Genomic DNA, 21,085 nt, shown 5'->3' on the forward strand with positions numbered 1-21,085 from the left:
TTTCAAGAGCTTTTGGCCCTCAGGGTTCTTGGCTTGTGAACAGCCATCCTTGCAGTGCTATAGAAGTTATTAATGTGAAGGACCAAGAGGAAAGGAGGATGCAGGAAAAAAAAAAATTCACCCTCTTTTTCCTCTTGCCTCCAGTATGTCTTTGAAGCCCTTCTAAGCACAGAAGAAAGTAGTAAAGAAGCAGTCCAAATCATTTATGAGGCATATGCAGCAGATGTAATGCCTATAAATAAAGTGCAAGCACTTTCACTGTAGACATCCATTTGCAAATAGCTCCCACATTCTTTTCCAAGCTGCTACTCCCAACTTACCCCCCACTTAACGTGAATCATTGTCAGGCCCACGTATGGCGCAAACTAATACATCATGTTTCTCCTTTATCCCTTCCAGCCGTTCCTTCTGCTTTACCCTCACTGGTGCTAGATGCTTCAGCTGTAGTACTTACTGTGCCTGATAAAGTAAATTCAACTGGGGAATCAAAAGATTGAAGCAGGTGTCTCAGAAATAGGGCTCCAATGAAAGTAGGAATTGCTCTTAAAGAAGTCCTCTGAGCACATGCTTTAAATTCACACAGAGCAGAACAGTCTTAAGAGTTGGAGATAAAGTAGTTCATCACTATCATAAAAGCAGATGCATCTAGTCAGAATTGCAGGCAGTCACTGGTAAAATTAAAAGAAACATTTATCCATCTGCATCTATACATTTGCTCTCCTTGTATGCATGCAAGAGAGCAAGTATCAACCACTGGGTATGGTTAATGGTATCTGTTCCAGAAGGGGAAGCTAGAAAATACAGGAAGCAAGGTTAAGCCAAATACACCAGTTAAAGGGATTCCACAGAACAGCACCTCCTGTAAACAGCCTACAACGTGTTATGGATGAGAAGGGAAAGGAGACAGCAAGCCTTAACGTGCAAAAGAGTCTCTGCATGAAGTACAGAGGGCTAACTCTGGCAAATCCATGCAGGTGAAATATCTCATTTAGTGGCTTACAACTTGAACAGAAGACAATGTTAGGTTTCTGTTGTTCTCGTGGACCACATGGTGCTCATCTGTAACACGAGCTTCCTGGCAGAGAAGTGTTAACTATTGTTATTTTTATAGATCACATTGGCTGCCAATATGAAATACCTCATCTTTAGCTGCTATCAGGTCCTGCACTGAGATTTGTAAACTGCTTGATTCCATATGAGAAGCTATACCTGACAGCAGGTTGGCAGCTGACCCAGACAATGCATGGTATTGATTTTGGTTGTTTTTAAGTCATGACGCAGGCACTCTAAGCAAGGGGTAAAGAGGAAAATAGGACAGGCAGACAGATCAGGTTTAACAGACTACATTTACTATTTATGCATTATTTTATCTATAAATCTGTTCAATAAAACAAACTATCCTTTATATAATAGATTACTTCATTGCAGGTATTGCACAGGCTATATTTATCTGGGCACGATGAAAACATAATAGCATGAGGTTACTGTATTCTTTAAAAAATATATAATTTAGCAGAATTAGACTAGCACAGGAGAATACTAACCATTTAAAATGGTAATCTCATTTAAATATCCACATCCATCTCATTTCAGCTCTACTGAATTAAGAGAATCTAGAGTATTAGTACTGGACAGGGCATAAGGAAGGCCACCTCTGCAACACATTCCCCTTGGCTACTGGCCTCCAAAGGCATTCAACGGGTCATCAAATGTGCTCAGGATCTTGCTTTCAGATTTTGCTTCTGAGGCTGTTTGGGAAGGTCTGGTTTTGGGGGTGGGTATCTTGACTTGGCTGGTAGAGAAGATATCATCTAAAGGGGGGAAAAAAAAAGATGGATTTTAATGGAATGTGACTGCTAAACAGAAGTAAATGTTGTACATAAGAGACTCCAGCACACAGCAGTGACTGCGCCAAGGACATTCTGTGATAAACAAATGCTTTCCTGCTACTTGCCATTCTGGATGCATTTGTAAGGACATACGTGGGAGCTGTTAGCTCTAAGTCAAATTAAGAATTTTTTTCTTCTCAGTAGACAGGGTAAAATATACTACTTATATTTTATAACATGTTCAAGCTCTCATAAGCATTTGAAAAGTACTGATAAATTAAAGCTCCACAATAAATTCCATGGTGCAAGTGCCAGACAACATCCCTCTTATCCAGAACATTAAGAGTCTGAAGAACCTTTGAGATCCATGAGCTGTGAGGTTGTCGCCAAAGAAAATCAGAAGAGGAAAATATGGTAGTTGCTAGCAACTAGTGTTGGCATCCACTAACCATGAGCTTTTAATCTACAGAAAGATAAGAACACAACATAAATCCCTTGAGAACAGAGCACTGCTAAGATGACAGCTACAACCATCATCCTGATGAATATTCAAAAAGCCTGTCTACAGTCTTGAATCAAGATCTCCCGCCACCTTCCTCAATCCAAACACTTCTGATGTGAATAACTAGGAACACAGAGTGAAAAAATATCACACTGCCAGTAAGACAGAGTTCTCTCCTGAAGGATAACATGTAGAAACTAAACCCTCTAACATGAATAGCTTGTGTCAGCAGTAGAGCTCCCAGTCCTTCAGTTCTTGCTGTGGCTAGTGCTGCTGGTGTTTAGGACTGCTCATGGAAAGAGATGAAGCTGCTGCCATACACATGCTGAGGTATTGCTGTGAGGTTTCTTGAGCATAAAAAAACCAGTGTATCTCCTACTGTAAACTAAGAAATTTAGGATACTCAGATTATGCAGTTGGATTATAAAACCAAAAAAATCACAAGACTGAGAAATGAGGATGACTAGTTATTCGCAAGGCCAGTGTAAGTAGCACATAACTCTATTAAAAACATGGGTGCTGTGTAGAGGTTAATAGCCATTTATTAGTCCAGAGTATAAAAACTAGTATTTCAATCTTCTTTAACCTTGAGCAGAAGGCCAAGCACAAAATGTTCTATCACAATGTGTTTCCCTGTCTCTTCTTGCTACTTCTTCCACTTCAGCACGTGTCTGCTACTGTGCTGATCATAGGGATTACTCAGGAATAATCCAGGACCACATTTCAGAACAAGAGCAGTTTAGAAAGGCAGTAAAACAAAGTAATCCCCTGCTGGCACCACTCCAGAGCAAGAAGCTATCACATGGATTAGCTTTACAGCAGAGGGGAAGAACAGTGAGTACCATAACCAGTAGAGGTATCACTCCCATATTATAATAAGGCTTAAGGAATAGAAAAGTTTGGCCATGGAAAACAGTATTAGTTAACACACAAGAAAGCTCAGTCACCAATTTGCAGGCTGGCAGGGGTGACATTAAGATATCTGTGACATCAGCCATAAGGTCAGTGAGGAGGCTGGGATAAGGAGCTGAGATACTTTTTCTAATATTGCTATGACAAGCCTAACACAAATGTAGTAAATAGGGACGGGAAGCTGTGGTAGGACGAAGGAAAACAGCCTGCAGACTCAATCCCCAAACTGCACCTATGTACTGTTTCATTTGCACAGGCTACATGAAAAATGTAAATGATTAAACTAAGATTTCCTTAATAATCCAATATATATTTCAATATCTTCCTAGCAAACCTTTAAGTCTCACATTTTATATTAATTGAGAAGGTTTTGAAATCTCAAGATGTTCATTCTCTGGCAAGTTTTGTAACACATTTACAGATTTACCAGGTCATTCCATCAGGTTGGAATGCTTAGCATCAGTCCAAGTAAAACAGCAATAAGTCAGATTCAATTTGAATAAGTGAGAAAGAATGAAGACATGACAAGAACCAAAGCTAGAGAAGCGAATGTTTTGTCTTAGTAAAGAAATACATGCAATCCCAAAGAACAGCTATAAACATGAAAAGTCTGAGAACAAACACAGCTGAGGATCAAATTACTTTCAGAATCCCCACTGATGGAGATAAAAGGAGTATGCTTGTCATCCTTCCACATTACTACTTGCTGTTTTTTTCAACAAATGATACATGGAAACTTTTGCTCTCAGATGTAGTATCTGTGAATTGACCTGGGAACATGGATGTAAACAAAAGCTTACAGGCTCTAGGGTAGTTAACACAATAGTGAAGGTGAGATGGGAATAATTTGTTCATATTTGTTCACTGTTCATATCAGTGACTCATCTGACAGTACAATACAAAAAGCTGCGCAAACTGAAACACAGAATGTGTCTCAGAGCCATAGCAACGTGAAATTAGCCTTTTACTCCAGACAAGTGTAATTTTCTAATTCCTACATGTAAGAAAATCCCTACAGAAATTAAATTATCCTTTCAGAACAATTTTGTACACTCTTCTAAACTATTTAAATGTCATGCTAGTTCTACAAATCTAGGAATTTCTCACCCAAGGTTAAAATCCAAAGGTGACTGGAGATTTCAGAGCAGTTGAAAAGTTAAAAGAAAGCAGAGGGTTCTAATATATCTTAGATAAGTGCAATTCAGGACAACATTACAAGATTAGTAGGAAGACATTTACTTAAACACACTTACCCATGTCATCGTCAAATATGGATTTTTGTTCCACCTTCTTCTTAGTCTTCTTTTCTTTTGGTTTTATGGTAAGATCCGCAAAAATATCAATGTTATCATCAAACAAATTAGTCTCTGGCATTTTTTCTTTCACTTTGTTCATCGGTTTAATTGCCTCAGTAGCAAATATATCATCCTTGGAGAAAACACAGAGAGACTTCAACAACCCACAATACACTTCAAAAGAACAGTCAAATTTTCTGTACACAGCAGCTGAGATGTTTAGACGACTGACAGCCTTGGGCTTCTTGGGCTTGTCAGTCAAAAGTTGGGCTTGATGATCCTAGAGGTCTTTGACAACCTAACTGATTCTGTGACTCTCAAACATGATAAGTTTGAGTCCCTTGGGGCACTTGGCAGAAGTGCCTTAGTGGTGGATTGCTCACAGGTGAAGTCCTGCACACCAAGGCCTGTGTCAGCTACCTAGCCCACCAACTTTATTCCTTTTTTAAAGTGTTATTTGAGCTGCTGTGCATTGAATAGACAGATAAGAATGAAATATTTCATTCCTCTGAAAAAGGTATGTTGTCATAGAGCATTCAGTAATAAGTCTGCTCCATGTTAAGGCTCCACTTTTTAATCCACTGCTGCTAATAAGGAGATGAACAACCAAAGAAAGGGTTTCCATTGCCTAGCAGCAGAGCAGGATTGACAGTTTACTTCACTACCTATCCTGCACACCCCATCCTACTCGTCAGCCTCCATTAAACATCTGTTTAAGTAGATGGGTCTGCATATGGCCCTGGGGGTCAAAAAAGCCAACGTGGCAGGTTCAATCTTTACCTCAAAGATATCTTGGGCAGCAGGGTCAACTGCTTGGTGTACAGCAGATTTCAACTCTTTTTTTCCAGTTTTCTGGTAAGTGAAGAGAGAGTCTTCTTCTTCCTCCAAAAAAGGTATAGGACTGCTTTTTGTTGAAGATTTTGGCTGTACAGGCTGGAAAAGATCATTGCTGTCCTGATCACCCAGAACAGACAGATCAGGCTTTTTCTCCCTGCCCTTGATGGGTTTGTTAGCCGCACTGTCTGGCATTCCCTCCTTTAATTTTGATTGTGCAGCTGGTCTGGACGTTGACCTGCTAGCAAAAAGGTCTTCTGATTCAAACAGATCATCACCATTTTCTGTGGATTCTGGAGGAAGGAGTTTGTTTGTCCCAGCAGACAAAACACTGCTGTGAGCTGGTAGTGACAAGCCAGAGAGAAAGCCATTTTCCTTGGACTCTGCTTCAGTAGCAAGAGGCTCCTTTATGTTCACTACTGCTGACATCTGTTTTGGCAGAGAGAATTGTGATTCTTTAGTACTGTCCACCTCCTCACTCCCTTCAGACTCTTGGGCAGCCAGACGGCGGGCCATTCTGCTAGGAGGTCTTCGTTTTCCCGTAACCCTGATCCTGGTCTGCAAGAAAGGAGTAAATGCAGAGCAGGATTATACAAAATGAAAAAGCCCCACAGGACATTCAAGATTGGAATAGTTTGGAGCAAAGTTCAGAAAAATAACCCAGGACTTTGGATTTGCTGCCCATAGTCATTCCACAGCAGGTGGAACTGGTGAACAAAAGCAACAGCACTAGCAAGTGGAAAGTCACAATACAACAAGCCATTCTAGCCCCTTGGTCTTAGGGGCAGTGCACTTTGACAGCTTGCTAATCCAGGGGCTTTTACAGTGCAGTTAGTCTGTCAAAGCCATGACTAATTATGTTTTCCATGCAATTTCATTTTCTGCATGGCCTATTGCAGTTAATTGCTGCTTTTAAGGAAGCTGCCTTGCAAGTTTCCATTATAGCCTCAACCATATCCCACATGGACAGAAGTATTTACACGGGTAGAAAACGGATCAGGACAACCTCCTCTTCCCTTTAATCCCTTTAATCGATTGCTCCATGCACTTCTCTAGGAGGACAGCCAGAATGCTGGGTAGGTTGCTTCATTCCATCCTTTGGAAGAAAGTGCATTTGGTTGCATATATTTGCAGCTTAAACTCAAACCTGAAAGCTTGGAGAAGCCATGATGTGCCAAAAAAAAAAAAAAAAAAAAAAAAAAAAAAAAAAAAAAAAAAAAAAAAAAAGTAACCTGAACCACAAGATGCTTTTACTTCTGTAAAAAAACATACATCATCACTACACTAAAATGAACATTCAAGGTTGATCATATGCAGCTACAGGCACTCTATTCTGTTGCAAGCCCATCTATTTAAAAGTATCACAATAGAGAGCTTTGTCTGTTGTGCGGGACATGCTGCTAGTGGAAACAACTATGGTAATGCATTAGGCTGATGTACGAGCTTCAAACTCATAGGTAAGGGGTCATGTCAGCTCCTGTGGTGACAGCTGCTGCATCTTCCCAAGTCATCTCTGTGCTCATCTAGTAATAAACAACCTCATCACCATTAAGGAAAGAAAGAAAGAAAGAATGAAAGTTAAGATTCTAAGTTATCTTACTCAAATTGCTGCTGCTAGGAAGCCCAAGAGACTTATAAAATCACAAGCATCCAGATGAAATCTTAGCTACATGGTTCACACGTACTTTTTTACAGAACCACTAAATCTTTCATTAGAATATGCCTTTTGCAGTCCCTAAAGTAAAAAGTATGAGCAAAAAACAAGTGAGTCAGGAGGTAGAGATTTGCCATGTCAAAAGCTGTAACACTTCTTTTGGCTTTGTATGAAAATAAAGGTTTTCTTTGAAAAAAAAATTGAGAGTGACAGTTCAGGACAGTATGACATTTTTATCCACAGATGAGGTAAAGGTCAACATACAGCAGTGATGTGTTCTTGATAGCTTGTCAAAACAGTTGTCTGTAACATATTTTATAGTTAGCCTACCAAGATGCCTTTTTTATGTTTTTTTAGGTTGGTGCCTCCTGGGGTAGGATAAAATGTTATGCTAAGACACCTTCAACCTACAGGGTTGAAGCACTGTGCTTTACATATACATGTACTTGAAAAGGCGCAGAATCAGGCTTTTGCATAACAAGTCCCTCCCAGAGATAAGTATGAGTAGGCTTCACTTTCCTTCACTTTCCTTCACTTACCCACCGAAATGAGAGGGGATTAGATTTTCACACTTCCATTTAGGTTCAGATAAACCACACCTTAGCAGAACTTGCATTCCTGCATGAGGCAAGACTGTATTTTTAATCCCCTCTTCTGTCCTCCTAAGTACCAAGGTTACCTTATTGGCGCTGTGCAAGGTATCCGCTTGCATAGGCTGATCAAAGCTTACACCTGGTTCTTCCTTGTTTCCTGACGCAGACAAGGCTTCACTGCTCTGTGCATCCTTGGGCTCATGTAACGGAGTGTCCAGCACTGGTAAGGGGGACTTTACATTGGAGACTTTAGGCATTGCACCAGGTAGTAAGGCTGCAGGATTAATAGCTAAATTAGCCTACAAAACAAAGAAAACAAAAACATAGACACAAAAAGACATCACATTACTACTGCTCCAGAGCAAGCACAGCTCCAGAGAAGCAGAAAGAACTAGAGCATCTGGGCATTCAAGTTGTACTTCAAAAGTGCCTGGCTTTTCTCAGACCTATGAACTCTGCCTCCCACATTCTCTGTCTCACTGAATCTGTAGAGTGGTCAAGACTACTATTCTGTATAACAGCTTCAGGAACAGCACGGTCACATTATGTCAGACCAAACACCTATGCAGCTCAATATTCTGTCTGAGGACACAATGGTTGTGACTTTGAGTGATAGTGTGATATAGATATTAGTCATTTCATGTCAGAAGAGGGACATAACCAAAGCTACCCCTAGGGGTCTCTGAAAATATCCTTATGAGTTTCTAAACATACTTATTAGTGCTGAGAAGAACAGCAGGTCAAAGAGGAACCCACCCTCTTCCCCCCAAACAGAGTAAATAGTGCTTCTCAGAGTCAGGACTGAAACAGGAGGGGGAAATAATATTAAACATGCAATACAGAAAAAGTAATCAAATATATGCCATCTGAAAAAAATAATAATATTGCAAGAGTAAGGTAAGGAAGCAATAAGATTCTGTTTTTAGGGAAAGCCATCAGTGAGGCAAGGAAGATTTTTTTTTTGAAAGTTAAAATGCCAGTAAAGTTAATTACTTGTAGCTTTCCAATCCGAGATGAGGGCTCTTTGGTTTTAATGGGAACAGGACCTGTAGATTTCTGCACAAAATTACATTGGATTAAACAAGTGGACAAGTTGTTATCAACCAGACCATAGTTTGCATTTTAATGCATCTACAGAAAGTAGCTAATTGCTTACCAATTTCTTTTGAAGATACTTTGTTATCAACACATTCTAGCACTAGAGCTAGTCACTCAGTTTTCGGTTTCCTGCATGCCATGGACCTATCTTCATTATCACATTTCATTCCACCCTCCTTTTACCCAATATTATACTTCGCCATAGTAACTCAACAACTTCCATCTTCTCCAGGTTACAGCCAATACCACTCAAAATCAAACCGTGACAGCTACCCTCTCTCCTTGCTTATTCTGTCCCCTAAAAATCCTCTAAAGCCATATTGCCAGATTATGATCTAACTAACCTTTCTCTTTATGACTGGCTACAATCAGGCCACAGACTTCAATGAAGCCCACATGAAAGCCAAGAGGGCTTCAAAATTGTACCACACAGATTCAGAGATGTGAGCATTCCTCTACAGAAAGCAGCCTAGCAGTGCCAAAAGACTTGACTAAAAGAGAAGAGCAGCTGTTTGGTCTGAAGACTTCAGTCAATTTTAAGACTCAATTTTAAGAATCAAACCAGCTAAAGTGCTCTTCCCAGGACTTGCTCTCCACAGGTTTGTAGTCTACATGGTTCTGTGAGCTAGGCTGTATTGCTGTCAGTGTGACTGGGCAGTCACAGCTCCTTCTGCCATGTTGAAGTAACTGAGGGTTTGCAAGGGTTAGGCCACTGGTTTGATGGTCTTGATAGCATGGTAGAGGAATCCTGGTGTCTGAGGAGATTATTCTCCACTTAAATGCATGTGGTGTTCAGCTGAACCTCAGACAGACTGAGACCATTCCTATACCAAGCTGTCAGTAGCTACACGAAACAGGAAGACAAGCCTGGTTCTACCCTCCAAGGAACACTTTACCATAACAGAAGACAAGCTAATTAGTAACCCTACAGACTTGCTCTGTGGTCACCAGCCCAGGGGAGAAAAAACAATACCCACTCCCTACAATCAAAAGCTAAATCTCCTACACGTGAAAATCCAACAAGTAGTTCTGGTGAGGCACAGGACAAAACTCAGATCCAGACTACCTCTCCCAGAGACCCCTGACTCTGCAAGATTAAGGACAGTAGTAGGAGTCTTGTTTGCTCATTCTGAAGTCTCCAAGGTAAGATTCTCAACAGCCACAGATTTTGCTGCATGCAAATGCTGATCTCCTTTCTGAAAAAGACAACCTTTAAAAATCACATTCACCCCAACAAACACTGGCACTTCAGAGAAGACGAAATAACAACCCATTTTCAATCCAACTGGACCTAAGGTGTAGCTCTTCACTGCCTTGTACTTTCATATATGTGTGGGCACTGCATCAATAGCATTTAAGCTTCTTGATAGTAGCAGTGCACCTGCTGATAAGCAAAGACGAGTTTGGCCATGCCTTGGTGCTTTGCAGCCAGTGAATCCAGGCATTAGTTTTCATCTCTCCAAGACATTTATTTAAAATTGGAGGACATATCTCCTTTTTATTTGCATGCTGTTCAAGGCATGGAAGATTTAAGTACTTGCCTCTGTAGTTGCTGCCTTCACAGCTTCATCTTGCTTGGCACTTAAAGCATTTTCTAGAAGGTTACTGCTCTCTAAGGAAGGGCCAACATTGGTCTGAAGAGTTTTCTTCTCAGCTACTTTCTGAAAGCATTAAGATCACAAGTCAACATGAATGGGGTAAAAAGCATGGTGTACAGAACCCAAAAAAGCCCAAAACCCCACAAGAACAACCGAAGCAAAACTTTTTAAAATCTTGTTTTTAACTGAACAGAAAACTAGCCACACCTTTTGATTCTGCAGTGCACAGCAGGAATTGTCTTTTGGCTTTGCAATGCAAGGGCCTTCCACTCCTCCATTCCTTTAGCCTACCTCAATGTTTGGTGTCTATGCTACTGATTAGCAATGAGAGCACCAATAAACGTTCAAGTGCATGCATAATAAACGTTCAAGTGCATGCATATTGCCTCATACACTAGACAGCAGAGAAAATAAAATCACAAAGCTAGCTAAGGAACAGTGCTATTTTTATGTTTTCAAGCAAATAGGCTCCATGTATAGCTCCCAAGAGCTAATTACTTAAGACCATCCATTCCACAGTCCTCAAACAAACTGTTTCCAGGAATTATTGCCAGTTTCCTAGCCTAACTTCCAGTTATAGACATGAAAACAGACTAAAGTAAAAGTTGGCTTCAATTTAATTAAGCCAAATACATTTAGAGTAGCAGTTTAAAATACATGGTAGGAATTTGACCTCAGACCACCTGTAGCTCAGTCTAGTTCATTATTGCAGCTGCTCATCTCTAAAAACACTCCAACAGTCATGAGGATTTTAATACCACATCACTACCTTAGATCAAACCAACCTGCAGAAACTTGAATTTCATAACTCATAGAGCAAGGCTCATCAGTCATGCATGAAGTACAGGGAAGCAATATTAGCAAGTTAAACAATTAAACAATACAAGCTCTACTACTCTGATTTCTGCTCAGGTGTGTTCTCTTACACATAAGCCAGTCCTAGTGGTACACAAAAAGAAATAGAATCCAAATCTCTCATCCCAACTTTGGGGGACCTAATGCTTCTGTTTGTTCCCTATGTCTTCAGGGTCAAAATGACCATTTCTATTCTCTCAAAAAGATTTGAGAAGTCACCTAATTTCTTGTGGAAATACATAAGGAGAAAATCTCTTCCATACACTTCTTTACAATGCCTTTTATATAAGCCATTTACAGTAGAAGAACAGATACCAGAAGGTTTGTTTTAGCAGTACTGAAGAGATCGTCCTCATCATCATCCCCAAAAAGGCCTCCTCCAGATGATGGCTTCAGGAAACGGTTTGCAGACTAAAGAAAGAAAGAATAAAGAAAAGATGTGTCACAGATCCAGAGCACATCTCCTTCAGCCCATGATGCCTGAACTGATATTAGTATTTGGTCCTCCCTGGAAATCAGTGACTTCTATGTTGTGTTCAAACAAGAAAAACCAGTAGGCTGTGAACTTGAAAGACTGTTTTTAAATAGGAGGTTCAGAGGAGGACTATGAACTCACCACTGACTTCTTGGGGCTGGCAAAGAGATCGACGTCCGGATCATTGTCCTTCTGAAGTTTGTGACTGAAGAGGAGCTCTTCATCTTGAAAGACCCCAGTGCTTTTGGGTTGAGCAGTCTCAGACGCCTGAAAGGAGAGGAGAAAGGTCCACAGTGAGAGAGTCCCCCTTTAAGGAGGTTATTTTCCTAGTGACAAGACAGGGTACAACTCACCTGAGGCCATACTATGACCCTGGTGACAAAAATAAAACTACAACTGCCAGTTTTGTTTTATTTTGACCAAATTTGCAAAACTTACAATGGAAATATTTGCATTTACAGGTTGATTTAATGATAAGGCATTAGCCACAATGTATCTCTGTCTGCTGATTTAAGATCCAGCTTTATTTATCAGTAAAGCTTCCTTCAAAAGAAAAAAGAAAAAAAAAGGTTTTCAGTATGTTATCATGACTGTACAATAAGGTTTATATTCCACTAAGACTTTTATGCCTTATTTCAGCTAAGGGTGCAGGACATAGAACTGAGAGGAAGAGCACCTCTTTAATTATCTTCTTAAGCTACCTATTCAAAGAATAAAAAAAGCTGGTTTGGTTTTTTTTTTAAAGTTGAAGGCCTATAAAGCTATTATTGTTGCTAGACTCCCTGTTCTCCTCTTGTGAAAGCAAACACACCCTCACAATGAAGAACAGAACATACTGTCTACCTTTGGCAAAAACTTCTACCTTCAAATTTGCTGGTGGGGGGGGAACGTTGAAATTATACATTTCACCTTGTAAGGCCTCCACTACTTGAAAAAGCAACCACTATCAGCAATCTGAACACAAAAAACAATGCCCTCCTATGATCTTGGTGCACTGTATGACTTTCAGGTTTGACTTTCAGGCAAAGGCCCCACTCAGTGTCTCAGTAGGGGCCAATGTCTGTGTTTCACCACTCATCCTCTCTTCAGGAACAACTCAAATGAAAGGGTGCCTCTTAAGAGCATGACTCAATGTCCACTAGCATGACACTAGACACAAAATCCAGGCAGCAGGAGCAGTTGTCAGAAGAATAAAGCCTGATTCTCACAAGCTGATTTAAACAGGGATTTTTCTCCAAGAGCCATCTATTTAATTCAGCTTCAAGGACTTCTGAATAAAGTGTGCGTAGCCTCTAGGGTTGACAACTTACTCTACACGGTTACACTAAGGTGACAAAACCTTGTGGTACACTGTAGTATGCAGTATGTATTTTTTGACACAACTTCAAATTTACAGGTAAAATTTTGTTACGTCGCATTATGTAGAAACAAGAACATTGCCAGGGATTTAAGGATATTGCTACTAAAAATTCAAAGTCCACCTCTTGGTGGTTTATACTATATCAGGAAAGCCAGACAGTAAGAATAGGGCAGCTGGAGGCTTTTTAAAAAAGTAAATACACATGGTTGAAAAACAGAAGTAAATACAGGATTAAGATAATTCTTACTGAAGCTAAGTCTGCAGGCATATATGCAGTAAGCAAATTGCAACAATATAAAGAAAATAAAGGGATAAACCACAAGGCTTAAAACTCTACATCCTTCTACTTCCTAATACCTCTGACCTTGAGGAGCAACTGAGGAGTCAGCCCTGTAAAGCAGACATCAAGTAGCTGCACCAAAACATCTGTATCGCACTAGCATGCAGCAAAAGGCTTTTGAATTAGTGGGACAGGAAAATTCACAAAGGCATTCAGGATCATGAGGAATAGCAGACATAATTTCTCACCCGAGAATCTGGAAGCCTAGAAACTGAGAAACATTAGCTTCCATGGCATGAAGAGAAGCAAGAGTTAAAAAAAACCCAAAACACCTTGCCTGGAGTAGTAGAGGTAGAAATACTATTTCCTAGTGTTCAAGAACTTCCCTAGACTCACCACACCAATTTCTTTCTGTGCATTTTTTATACCATCTTCATCGTCCAGCCTCTCTTCTTCCTCCTCCTCAAACAAGCTTAATACTTTTTTAGCTTGGCTCTTGACATCTTTCTCCAGAGCTGGTGGGGATGTTGCAAACAGATCTGAATTGCCAGCTGGCTCTGAGGATATTGCTGCAAAAGGCTCCACCAAAAAAAAAAAAAAAAAATTAACACATTAGCCAGTTATTTATTTCAGGTTTGTGGGAGCCCCTGGTGGTCTAGTGGTTAAGAACGCGGCGCTGTCACCACTGAGGCCTGGGTTCGATTCCCGGTTAGGACACTCCCCGGGCAGATGGAGCTCGCTAGCCCTGTAAGGCAATCCATCTATGTCCTGAGGACCTCGCTGCCACCGTCCAAGCGTGCTTGGCCCCAGCAGATGAACCTCAGGATTAAAGGGTGGGCTCAGTTCCGCGCACACTGTGTGTCACCTAAAAAATCCAATGCGCAGGCTGGAAGGTGTAAAGACCTTCCCCGGTTCTTCGTTCGCGAAGACTGGCCATTATATATTATTTCAGGTTTGTCCAAAAAACCCACTAAGCATTCTTGGTTAAATACCAGCAGTGGTCAGAGTTCTGCAATTCATTACCAAGCAGGCAATGCTTGTATTCAACTCCTGCTAAGGTTTACTCCTCATCTGTATGTCAGACTGCATGTGCACCACAAGGCTGCAATAAACAGCTTTGTCATTATCTCCAAGTTACCTAGTTCATACCACCTGGGATTCTTTAGAGTGAACAGCCCTACTTGAACCCTGAATGTGCTCAGCAAAGTGCAAAGCATGATAACTGCTATGGAAACTCATCAGCTGATGATTCCCCAACAATCACTCAAGTTAGTCCAAGCTCAAGATCAGTTCTGCTGAAGCTTCTGCAGAATTTCAGCAGAAATTCCCAATGCTGAAAGCCACAGCAACCAGGATAACACCACTTCCTAACTCATCAGACATTATGTTGAAACAAAGTTACTGAGCTTGAAGAAAAGCCTACAATTAGGCTTTTCCTCTTTTAAAGGAAAGCTCTGTTCATGTGAGTAAAGATTTCCCAACCCACTCTGAAGAAAAACGAAACAGATTCTGCCCATCCCCTTCCCCCCAAAAAAACCCAAACCTCTCACAGACATCAGTTAGAAAACAACCATTAAATGGCATTTAATCAATTTGCTGTTTGAAAAAAAAAAAAAGATTTTGCTAAATGGAGACAGAGAGTTACTCTCTCCTTAGCAATAGAAGAGGCAATCCAGAAAAATATTTGTCCCAGGGCAGCACTGTTAGATTATGGGGTTTTTTTAACTGAATCTTTACCAAATTTCAGGTTAATGTAAGAAAATCCCTCACTTTTTCCTTTGTTTGCTGCCCTGCAACATCTGTTCCTCTAGGCACAGGAGCTGCTCCAGGCTCTTCTAAGCCCCACAGTTTATCTTCTGTCTGGTTAGACTTGGCTGCTTTATCTGGCAGATCTTCCTTTTCCTCCTTTTCTTCTTCATCAAAGGTAGACGATGCTTGCGCTGGCTTTACTTTCTCCTGCAAAATTAAGAGAACGTTGGTGACACAAAATTGGTGGGTATATAAAGGACATATGCTGCAGTGGGATAGCAGAGTCTCAGGTTTGTCTTCTGCACAGGTCTAGGACAGCGGCAACATGCTTGACTTCCATTTTCATCCCATGAGACATTCTGGTTTGTGACTTGGTTTCCAGTATTACAGGTTTTTGAATCTGGTTGAAGCGTGCCAGGAAGCACACATACAGGAACCCCCCTTACAGATACAGCTGTATTAAACCTTTGCATCTCCTACTCTCAATTCCAAAGCAAAAGCAGACAGGCAATATACCATAGGCTAAGCTCCTAAGACAGAGGATGACATGAGCCCCACACAAGGGAGGGCCGGTAAGAAGTCTGTTTACACATCTGAATCAGCTTGGTAGGGTAACACAAAGGGAGAAGCTCTGGCTTCAGAGTCAGCAGTAAGCTATTTGTTCCTTTTAGCAGTATTTTCTTGTTTAGATTTTTCAAAACATCCTCATGAAGGGCTTTTAGTATAAACCAAAAAAATTTAGGGTTAGTGGCCAAGAAAATTGGTAATAAGAACTTACATGTCAGAGGAGAGTCTTCCCCCTTCCCATTCCCAAATTGCTAGAGCTACCACTGTCTAAAATTAGTTAGACTTATATTCAGTACCTAACAAAGAAGGTAGACTATAAAAAGACTAAGTGTTCCATGTTAATTTTAAAAAATGAGGAGTTACCACTGCAGCCTTAGCAGCTGAAGGAAGTAGTGTTGACTGGGAGCTGAAGAATGATTCTCCATTAACAGCATCATCTTCAAATAACAATGATACCTTCTGTGGCTTTCTTTGGCTGCAGTGAGGGAGAGGAGAAAGTGGAAGATTCAGGGCAAAAATTTCAGAGGCTGTACACTGAATCTGTTTAAGAGCATCACACAGGACCATCATTTGCAGCAAGTGGTCCCAGATACAGCACTCAGCTTCCTCACTGTTTTAACAATTCTATCACCCTCTCTCTTGTCCGCACAGCTTTCTGCAGAAGTAGAGATAAAAAGAGGTCAAGAGGATTTTTTATTACAGGCATAGAAATGGAGACCCAAATTCAGTGGTGGCAAAGAGAATGATCCACTCCAGAGCCCAGCCCAGCCCTGCCTGTTCCTGCTCACACACCTTTACTTCCTCCTCAGCAGCAGTAGCAAGGGGCAACACTTGCAATAGGCCTGGGTTTTGAGGGGGCTGCTGGGCTGTTCTGAAAAGATGCCTCCCCACTCCCCTCCCAGGACAGTCACCTCTCTTTAGTGATTGCAAATAAATCCTCATCATCATCTTCCTCAAAAAGGCTTGTCTTCTTCACATCTTTAGCTTGACTGACAGTACTAGCTAGTTTTGCAGGGTCTTCTTTTCTGTCATCTTCAGAAGGAAGTTTAACTGGCTTGGAGACATTCCAGTGTTCCTTAAAAAGAAAGAACACCCAAGTTTTTCTTTCTCTTGGTCAAAGCCACTTTCCCATCTTCTCCATAATGAACACTTCATCATTTTGGCAGTCCTTTCATCTTGCTACTAGTTTACTTTCCTGCATTTATGTTAGCCACTGCAATCTGACATTGCTCAGGCTTTGCAGAGGGCCTGGTCACCTTTTGGTCACTCACAGTATTAGTCCAGCAAAACAGGGCACACACACTTTATTACAGCTGCTCTTGACAACTGAGGTCAGTGTCAACTGCAGTCACAAGAGTAAGCTCACTCAGTAGAACCTGATCAGAGCCATTTAAATAATCAGCCTTATTTGATGTATAGGAAAAAAAACGAAACCAAACAAAACCAAAAAAAGAAAAAAAAAGAAAGAAAAAAACCCAAACAAACAAACAAACAAAAAAAACCCACATCCCCAAGACACCTCATTACTAGAGTGCTTAATGCTGCACTTCTTACTTTCTTCACAGTACTTCCACTCAACCTCTCCCACAGCTAGCATTTAATCAAGTCTACACACTAAAGAATTTTGTGTTTTATTCCCAGCATTTCAAGTGGTTTTCCAAAATTCTCCATCTCTGTTTGTCCCCTTTCTGAAAGTGACTACAGGCATGTTAAAGCATGAACTTGGTTTATTCTACATTAAGATAAAAATGCATCTAAAGATATTACTACTGTCCACTAAAAAAGCAATTACAGGACAAGTAATAAAAATTAAAGTCTGTGCAGAGTAATTTAGAGAGGTGGGAGGGCTAAGAAGAGTCTGGAGTCTATTCATATGAGCTAATTCAGAGACTTTCCAGACAAGTTTTTAATTTAGTTAGTGTCTCTGGCTTTCATTTAAGATGAAGGACAATACCTAATCCACCCCTAGAAGAGGACTGCTCTCTGGGAAGCCTTGTTATTTATGTTTCATTTTCCCATCCCTAGATTTAAAAAAAAAACCAAAAAAACCCAGCCAAACACACAAAAACTATCAAAACCCAAACAAATAAAACACCCAACAAACATAATTAGTTACAAAAAAACCCCACTCCTAAAACAAACAAAACCTCAACATATATCTATGAAGAACAGCTAAACCTTCCTTACAGAAATTAAAGCAGTAACAGTAAAGTTATTTTTCCCTTTTAATGTTTTTAAGTCAGATTTGTTGGCAACAGTCTCCATTTGCTATCAAACTTTCTATAAATTACATTGACAATACTTATTTTCTCTTCTACATGACTTCTATTACCTATATCCTGCAATAACTTGGGTCAAGAATCAGACAGCTTCCTCAGCTGCAACCAACCACAGGACTGGGGTAAGCATGGCATGTGGACACAGAGTGGGATTGTGGCTCCCATCTCAGAAGTTTTATGCTTTGCTCAGCATAAAGCCCAGTAAGCCTTTTCAACAAGTCTTACTCCTCAGTACCTCCTCATCGCTGCTGAACAATAAACTGGAGGTCTTCTTGAGGGGCCCTGACTGTTTTGCTTTCTCTTCTGGAGGCTTCTCCTGGTGCTTCTTCACAGGTCCCACACCAAAGAGATCCTTAAAATAAAATAAAATAAAATATTTTGAACAAATCAAAAGCCAAAGCTACAATGAAAAGCTCACTGGAAGTCATCAGCATGCAAGACTGTTGCCATCCACTTTTCACACAAATAGGATACAGGTGTTTTATGAGCTGTTTTTGAAGGCAATTTTAAGTATAACACAATATTCTGGAACAAGGAATGTTATGCAGCATTTGATAGATCAGAAGCTTGTAAGCACATATCCTGGTTCTGGCCCACAGATTCTCTACCACAAGGCATGACCAGCAGCCAAAAACCACCATTCAGCAATTCTGTTGCACAGCAGCTAACACGATGGGGCACAGTTTCTAACCTATATAATGAAATGGAGAATGAATCCTGTTCTGAGGTGGCAGGCAACAGGCAAGCTGAAAAACTACTACTGGGCAAGATTCATGGCTCTCAACCTGAAGACACTCATGCAGACTGTCATGTAGGCATCAGAATAGACAAAAGCATATGATGATGCCACCACCTAACATTCATTTATGCTTTTCTCCACTCGAACTTGAGTTCCAAAACACAACCTTCATGGCAGATACCAGAGACCTTATCACAGTGCAAAATGTCTCACTATCCTGACTTGCTTTTGAACAGCCCTTTTCAGAAAGGTGAACTGGAAGCAGCCCTGGGCAGGAAACTTGAATCCTGAGTTTGATGAAGTCCCCTGGCTTACAGCTCTGAGTGTGCTTCCTATTTGCCTCAGGTTAGTACTATGGGTCAAATTAAGCTATGAAGGCTGCAGGCCCAGAGTTGAAATCTCTTTGGAGGGCATATGGGAGGGAAAAGAGATAAGAAAGTAATGCAATTTTTTTAAGTTTCTTGCACAAACTGTTCTCTGATCTCAGTTTCCATACTAGTGGTCACAATTCTTACACAATGAAGTGTGAGAAAAAAGGAATTGAACAGCCATGACTCAAGAGAAGCAAGAAGTCATCCATGTAACATGTACCACAGGCCAGGATAAAACAGCTTCTTGAAGATCTGTTCTACTGTTTACTGTTCTCTAGTCTTATCAATCAGAGGGATAGTATGCATAATATGCACGGACTTCAAAACACTAAAAAGACACCAAGAACTTGCAAGAGTCCCTGCTACCGCTCTCTCTGCAATGTTGCCTGCATGCTTAGAACTGCTACGCAATGCAAGATTGATTTAGTGCTCCATTTGCAAGCCCAGTGTTGTAAACTTCTGAGTATTTCCTGTTGCATTTGCAACAGGCTATGCAGGTGAGTTCCCACACACAGGCAGTATAAGGAAGTGTACTTACCTCTTCATCATCATCAAACAAGGAAAGTGGAGCTTTTGTCATGGATTTGCTGGTGGAGAGAGATGTTGCTTTGGACTTCACAGTTTTACTTGATGAAAACAAGTCCTGTGCAAACCAAAGAAATGTCATTTCGCAAAGCAATGCTAGAAGTTAAAGAACTCAAAAGGGGACATTCATGTTTTTCCTTATAAAAAAGATATTTAGTGGGCCTGTGAAGTAGAGAAAGATTGTCTTACTCTGATGTACCGATCACCTGCACCTGCACAGGGATTTATTTCCCTCAGCTTTGCAGACTGATTGCTAGCTGAAAGCCAAAGACACAAAATGAAACATACTTTCATATGAAACAGTCTTTCATGATTCTTGCTCTTGATTTGCTGCTCCCTCCTCTCTTCAAGCTTTCAATTTATGCCTGTGTGTACCAAACAAGTTTAAATCCCTGAAGACAGAGAAAACAATTCCAGAGATTTCAATCTTTGGAGCAAGAAGCTTTCAGAATGGCCGGGTATAGATGTATGGATGTCAGACTTCCCAATCCTACAAGATGCATAGAGTCCCCAGATATGAGTGGACTGAAGTCAGGGTGACTCAGATCCCAAGGATTTCTGAAGGGATTTCTTAGAGATACTTACTTCAGAATCCTCCTCATCAGAGAAAAGGTTCCTCTGTTTTCTTGGAGGTGTTTCAGATAAAGGCTTGAAGTCCTCACCTGAAGACGGTTGACTCTTTAGGACAAATAAAAACACTGCATCAGCACCCACTTAGATTCAGTAAGGGCAGGCATATCATATGACCCTGTCCTTGTTGGGCCAGGACAGGGTTAATTTTTTGCAGTAGTCAGGAGGGAGTATGGCTAGGACCTGGAGGTTATTCTATACCTTCTCACCTCATTTTCCAGGAACAGGAAAAGGGCTCTCTGCTACACTGGTGCAGTAGCAGAGGGAGTGGTCGGATTCTGCCTATTGTCAGGGGGTTTCCCTGTGAATCTTGTTTCTTGTACTCTCCTTCCCATTGTTTCTTGTACCCTCCTTCATTAGTACTGCTGCTGTTACTGTTTGCTTTCTTATATCAGTGCTGTTTCCAGTAAATTATTCTTATGTCAACTCGTGAGCTTTACCTTTTGTGTCTCCAATTCTCCTCTCCAGTCTACCACAGGGGAGGGGGAGGGAGGGAATGGGTGGCAGCATGGCTTCAGTGGAAACACTAAACTGGGGAGTATCATTCCTAAACCACAACAAACCACTTCTCAGAGGTATGCTGCTGGCAAAATCCCAGCAGTTGAAGGGACAGAACACAAGCTTGTCACCCACAGGTGAAGTCCAAAACTCACGTGCCAAGCAAGTTCTTCACACACAGCCAGAACTACGCACAAGTGACTTGTAGGTTTTACCACAGGCCTCCCTTCCCACACCATCCTTCTCAGCAGAAGAATGTAAGCAGCAACTCATACCAGACCTTGTGAGCTAAACAAAAATATTTCTTTTAACAAGCTGTGTTTTATAAATGAAGAAGGCAGTTTCTGCCAGCCATCATTTCCTGCATTACCACAGCACAGCC

At 40.8% G+C, this 21,085-nt stretch overlaps 1 protein-coding gene across 5 annotated transcripts in view; it reads right to left on the bottom strand.

The window, feature by feature from the left end:
* Window positions 1-1,327: 1,327 nt before the first annotated feature.
* WASHC2C (WASH complex subunit 2C) overlaps window positions 1,328-21,085 on the bottom strand; it is a 35,443-nt gene continuing 15,685 nt past the window's right edge. For 3 of the 5 annotated variants that reach the window (XM_027878120.1, XM_027878121.1, XM_027878118.1), the window contains 15 exons: window positions 20,161-20,253; window positions 19,529-19,633; window positions 18,116-18,232; window positions 16,513-16,676; window positions 15,965-16,076; window positions 15,056-15,241; window positions 13,682-13,870; window positions 11,787-11,912; window positions 11,486-11,581; window positions 10,259-10,378; window positions 8,613-8,675; window positions 7,706-7,918; window positions 5,319-5,930; window positions 4,497-4,671; window positions 1,328-1,811 (listed from right to left, as the gene is read on the bottom strand). In XM_027878120.1, the coding sequence (XP_027733921.1) occupies window positions 1,675-1,811; window positions 4,497-4,671; window positions 5,319-5,930; window positions 7,706-7,918; window positions 8,613-8,675; window positions 10,259-10,378; window positions 11,486-11,581; window positions 11,787-11,912; window positions 13,682-13,870; window positions 15,056-15,241; window positions 15,965-16,076; window positions 16,513-16,676; window positions 18,116-18,232; window positions 19,529-19,633; window positions 20,161-20,253 (2,508 nt within the window). In that variant the 3' untranslated portion in view covers window positions 1,328-1,674. The remainder of the gene's footprint in view (window positions 1,812-4,496; window positions 4,672-5,318; window positions 5,931-7,705; window positions 7,919-8,612; window positions 8,676-10,258; window positions 10,379-11,485; window positions 11,582-11,786; window positions 11,913-13,681; window positions 13,871-15,055; window positions 15,242-15,964; window positions 16,077-16,512; window positions 16,677-18,115; window positions 18,233-19,528; window positions 19,634-20,160; window positions 20,254-21,085) is intronic. The other 2 variants (XM_027878119.1, XM_027878122.1) reach the window with 2 other exon arrangements.

The sequence above is a fragment of the Empidonax traillii genome, unplaced genomic scaffold (assembly GCF_003031625.1).
Source record: "Empidonax traillii isolate 1590-97213 ecotype Southwest subspecies unplaced genomic scaffold, ASM303162v1 scaffold38:size1800464, whole genome shotgun sequence".
In the NCBI taxonomy this organism is placed as follows: Eukaryota; Metazoa; Chordata; class Aves; order Passeriformes; family Tyrannidae; genus Empidonax; species Empidonax traillii.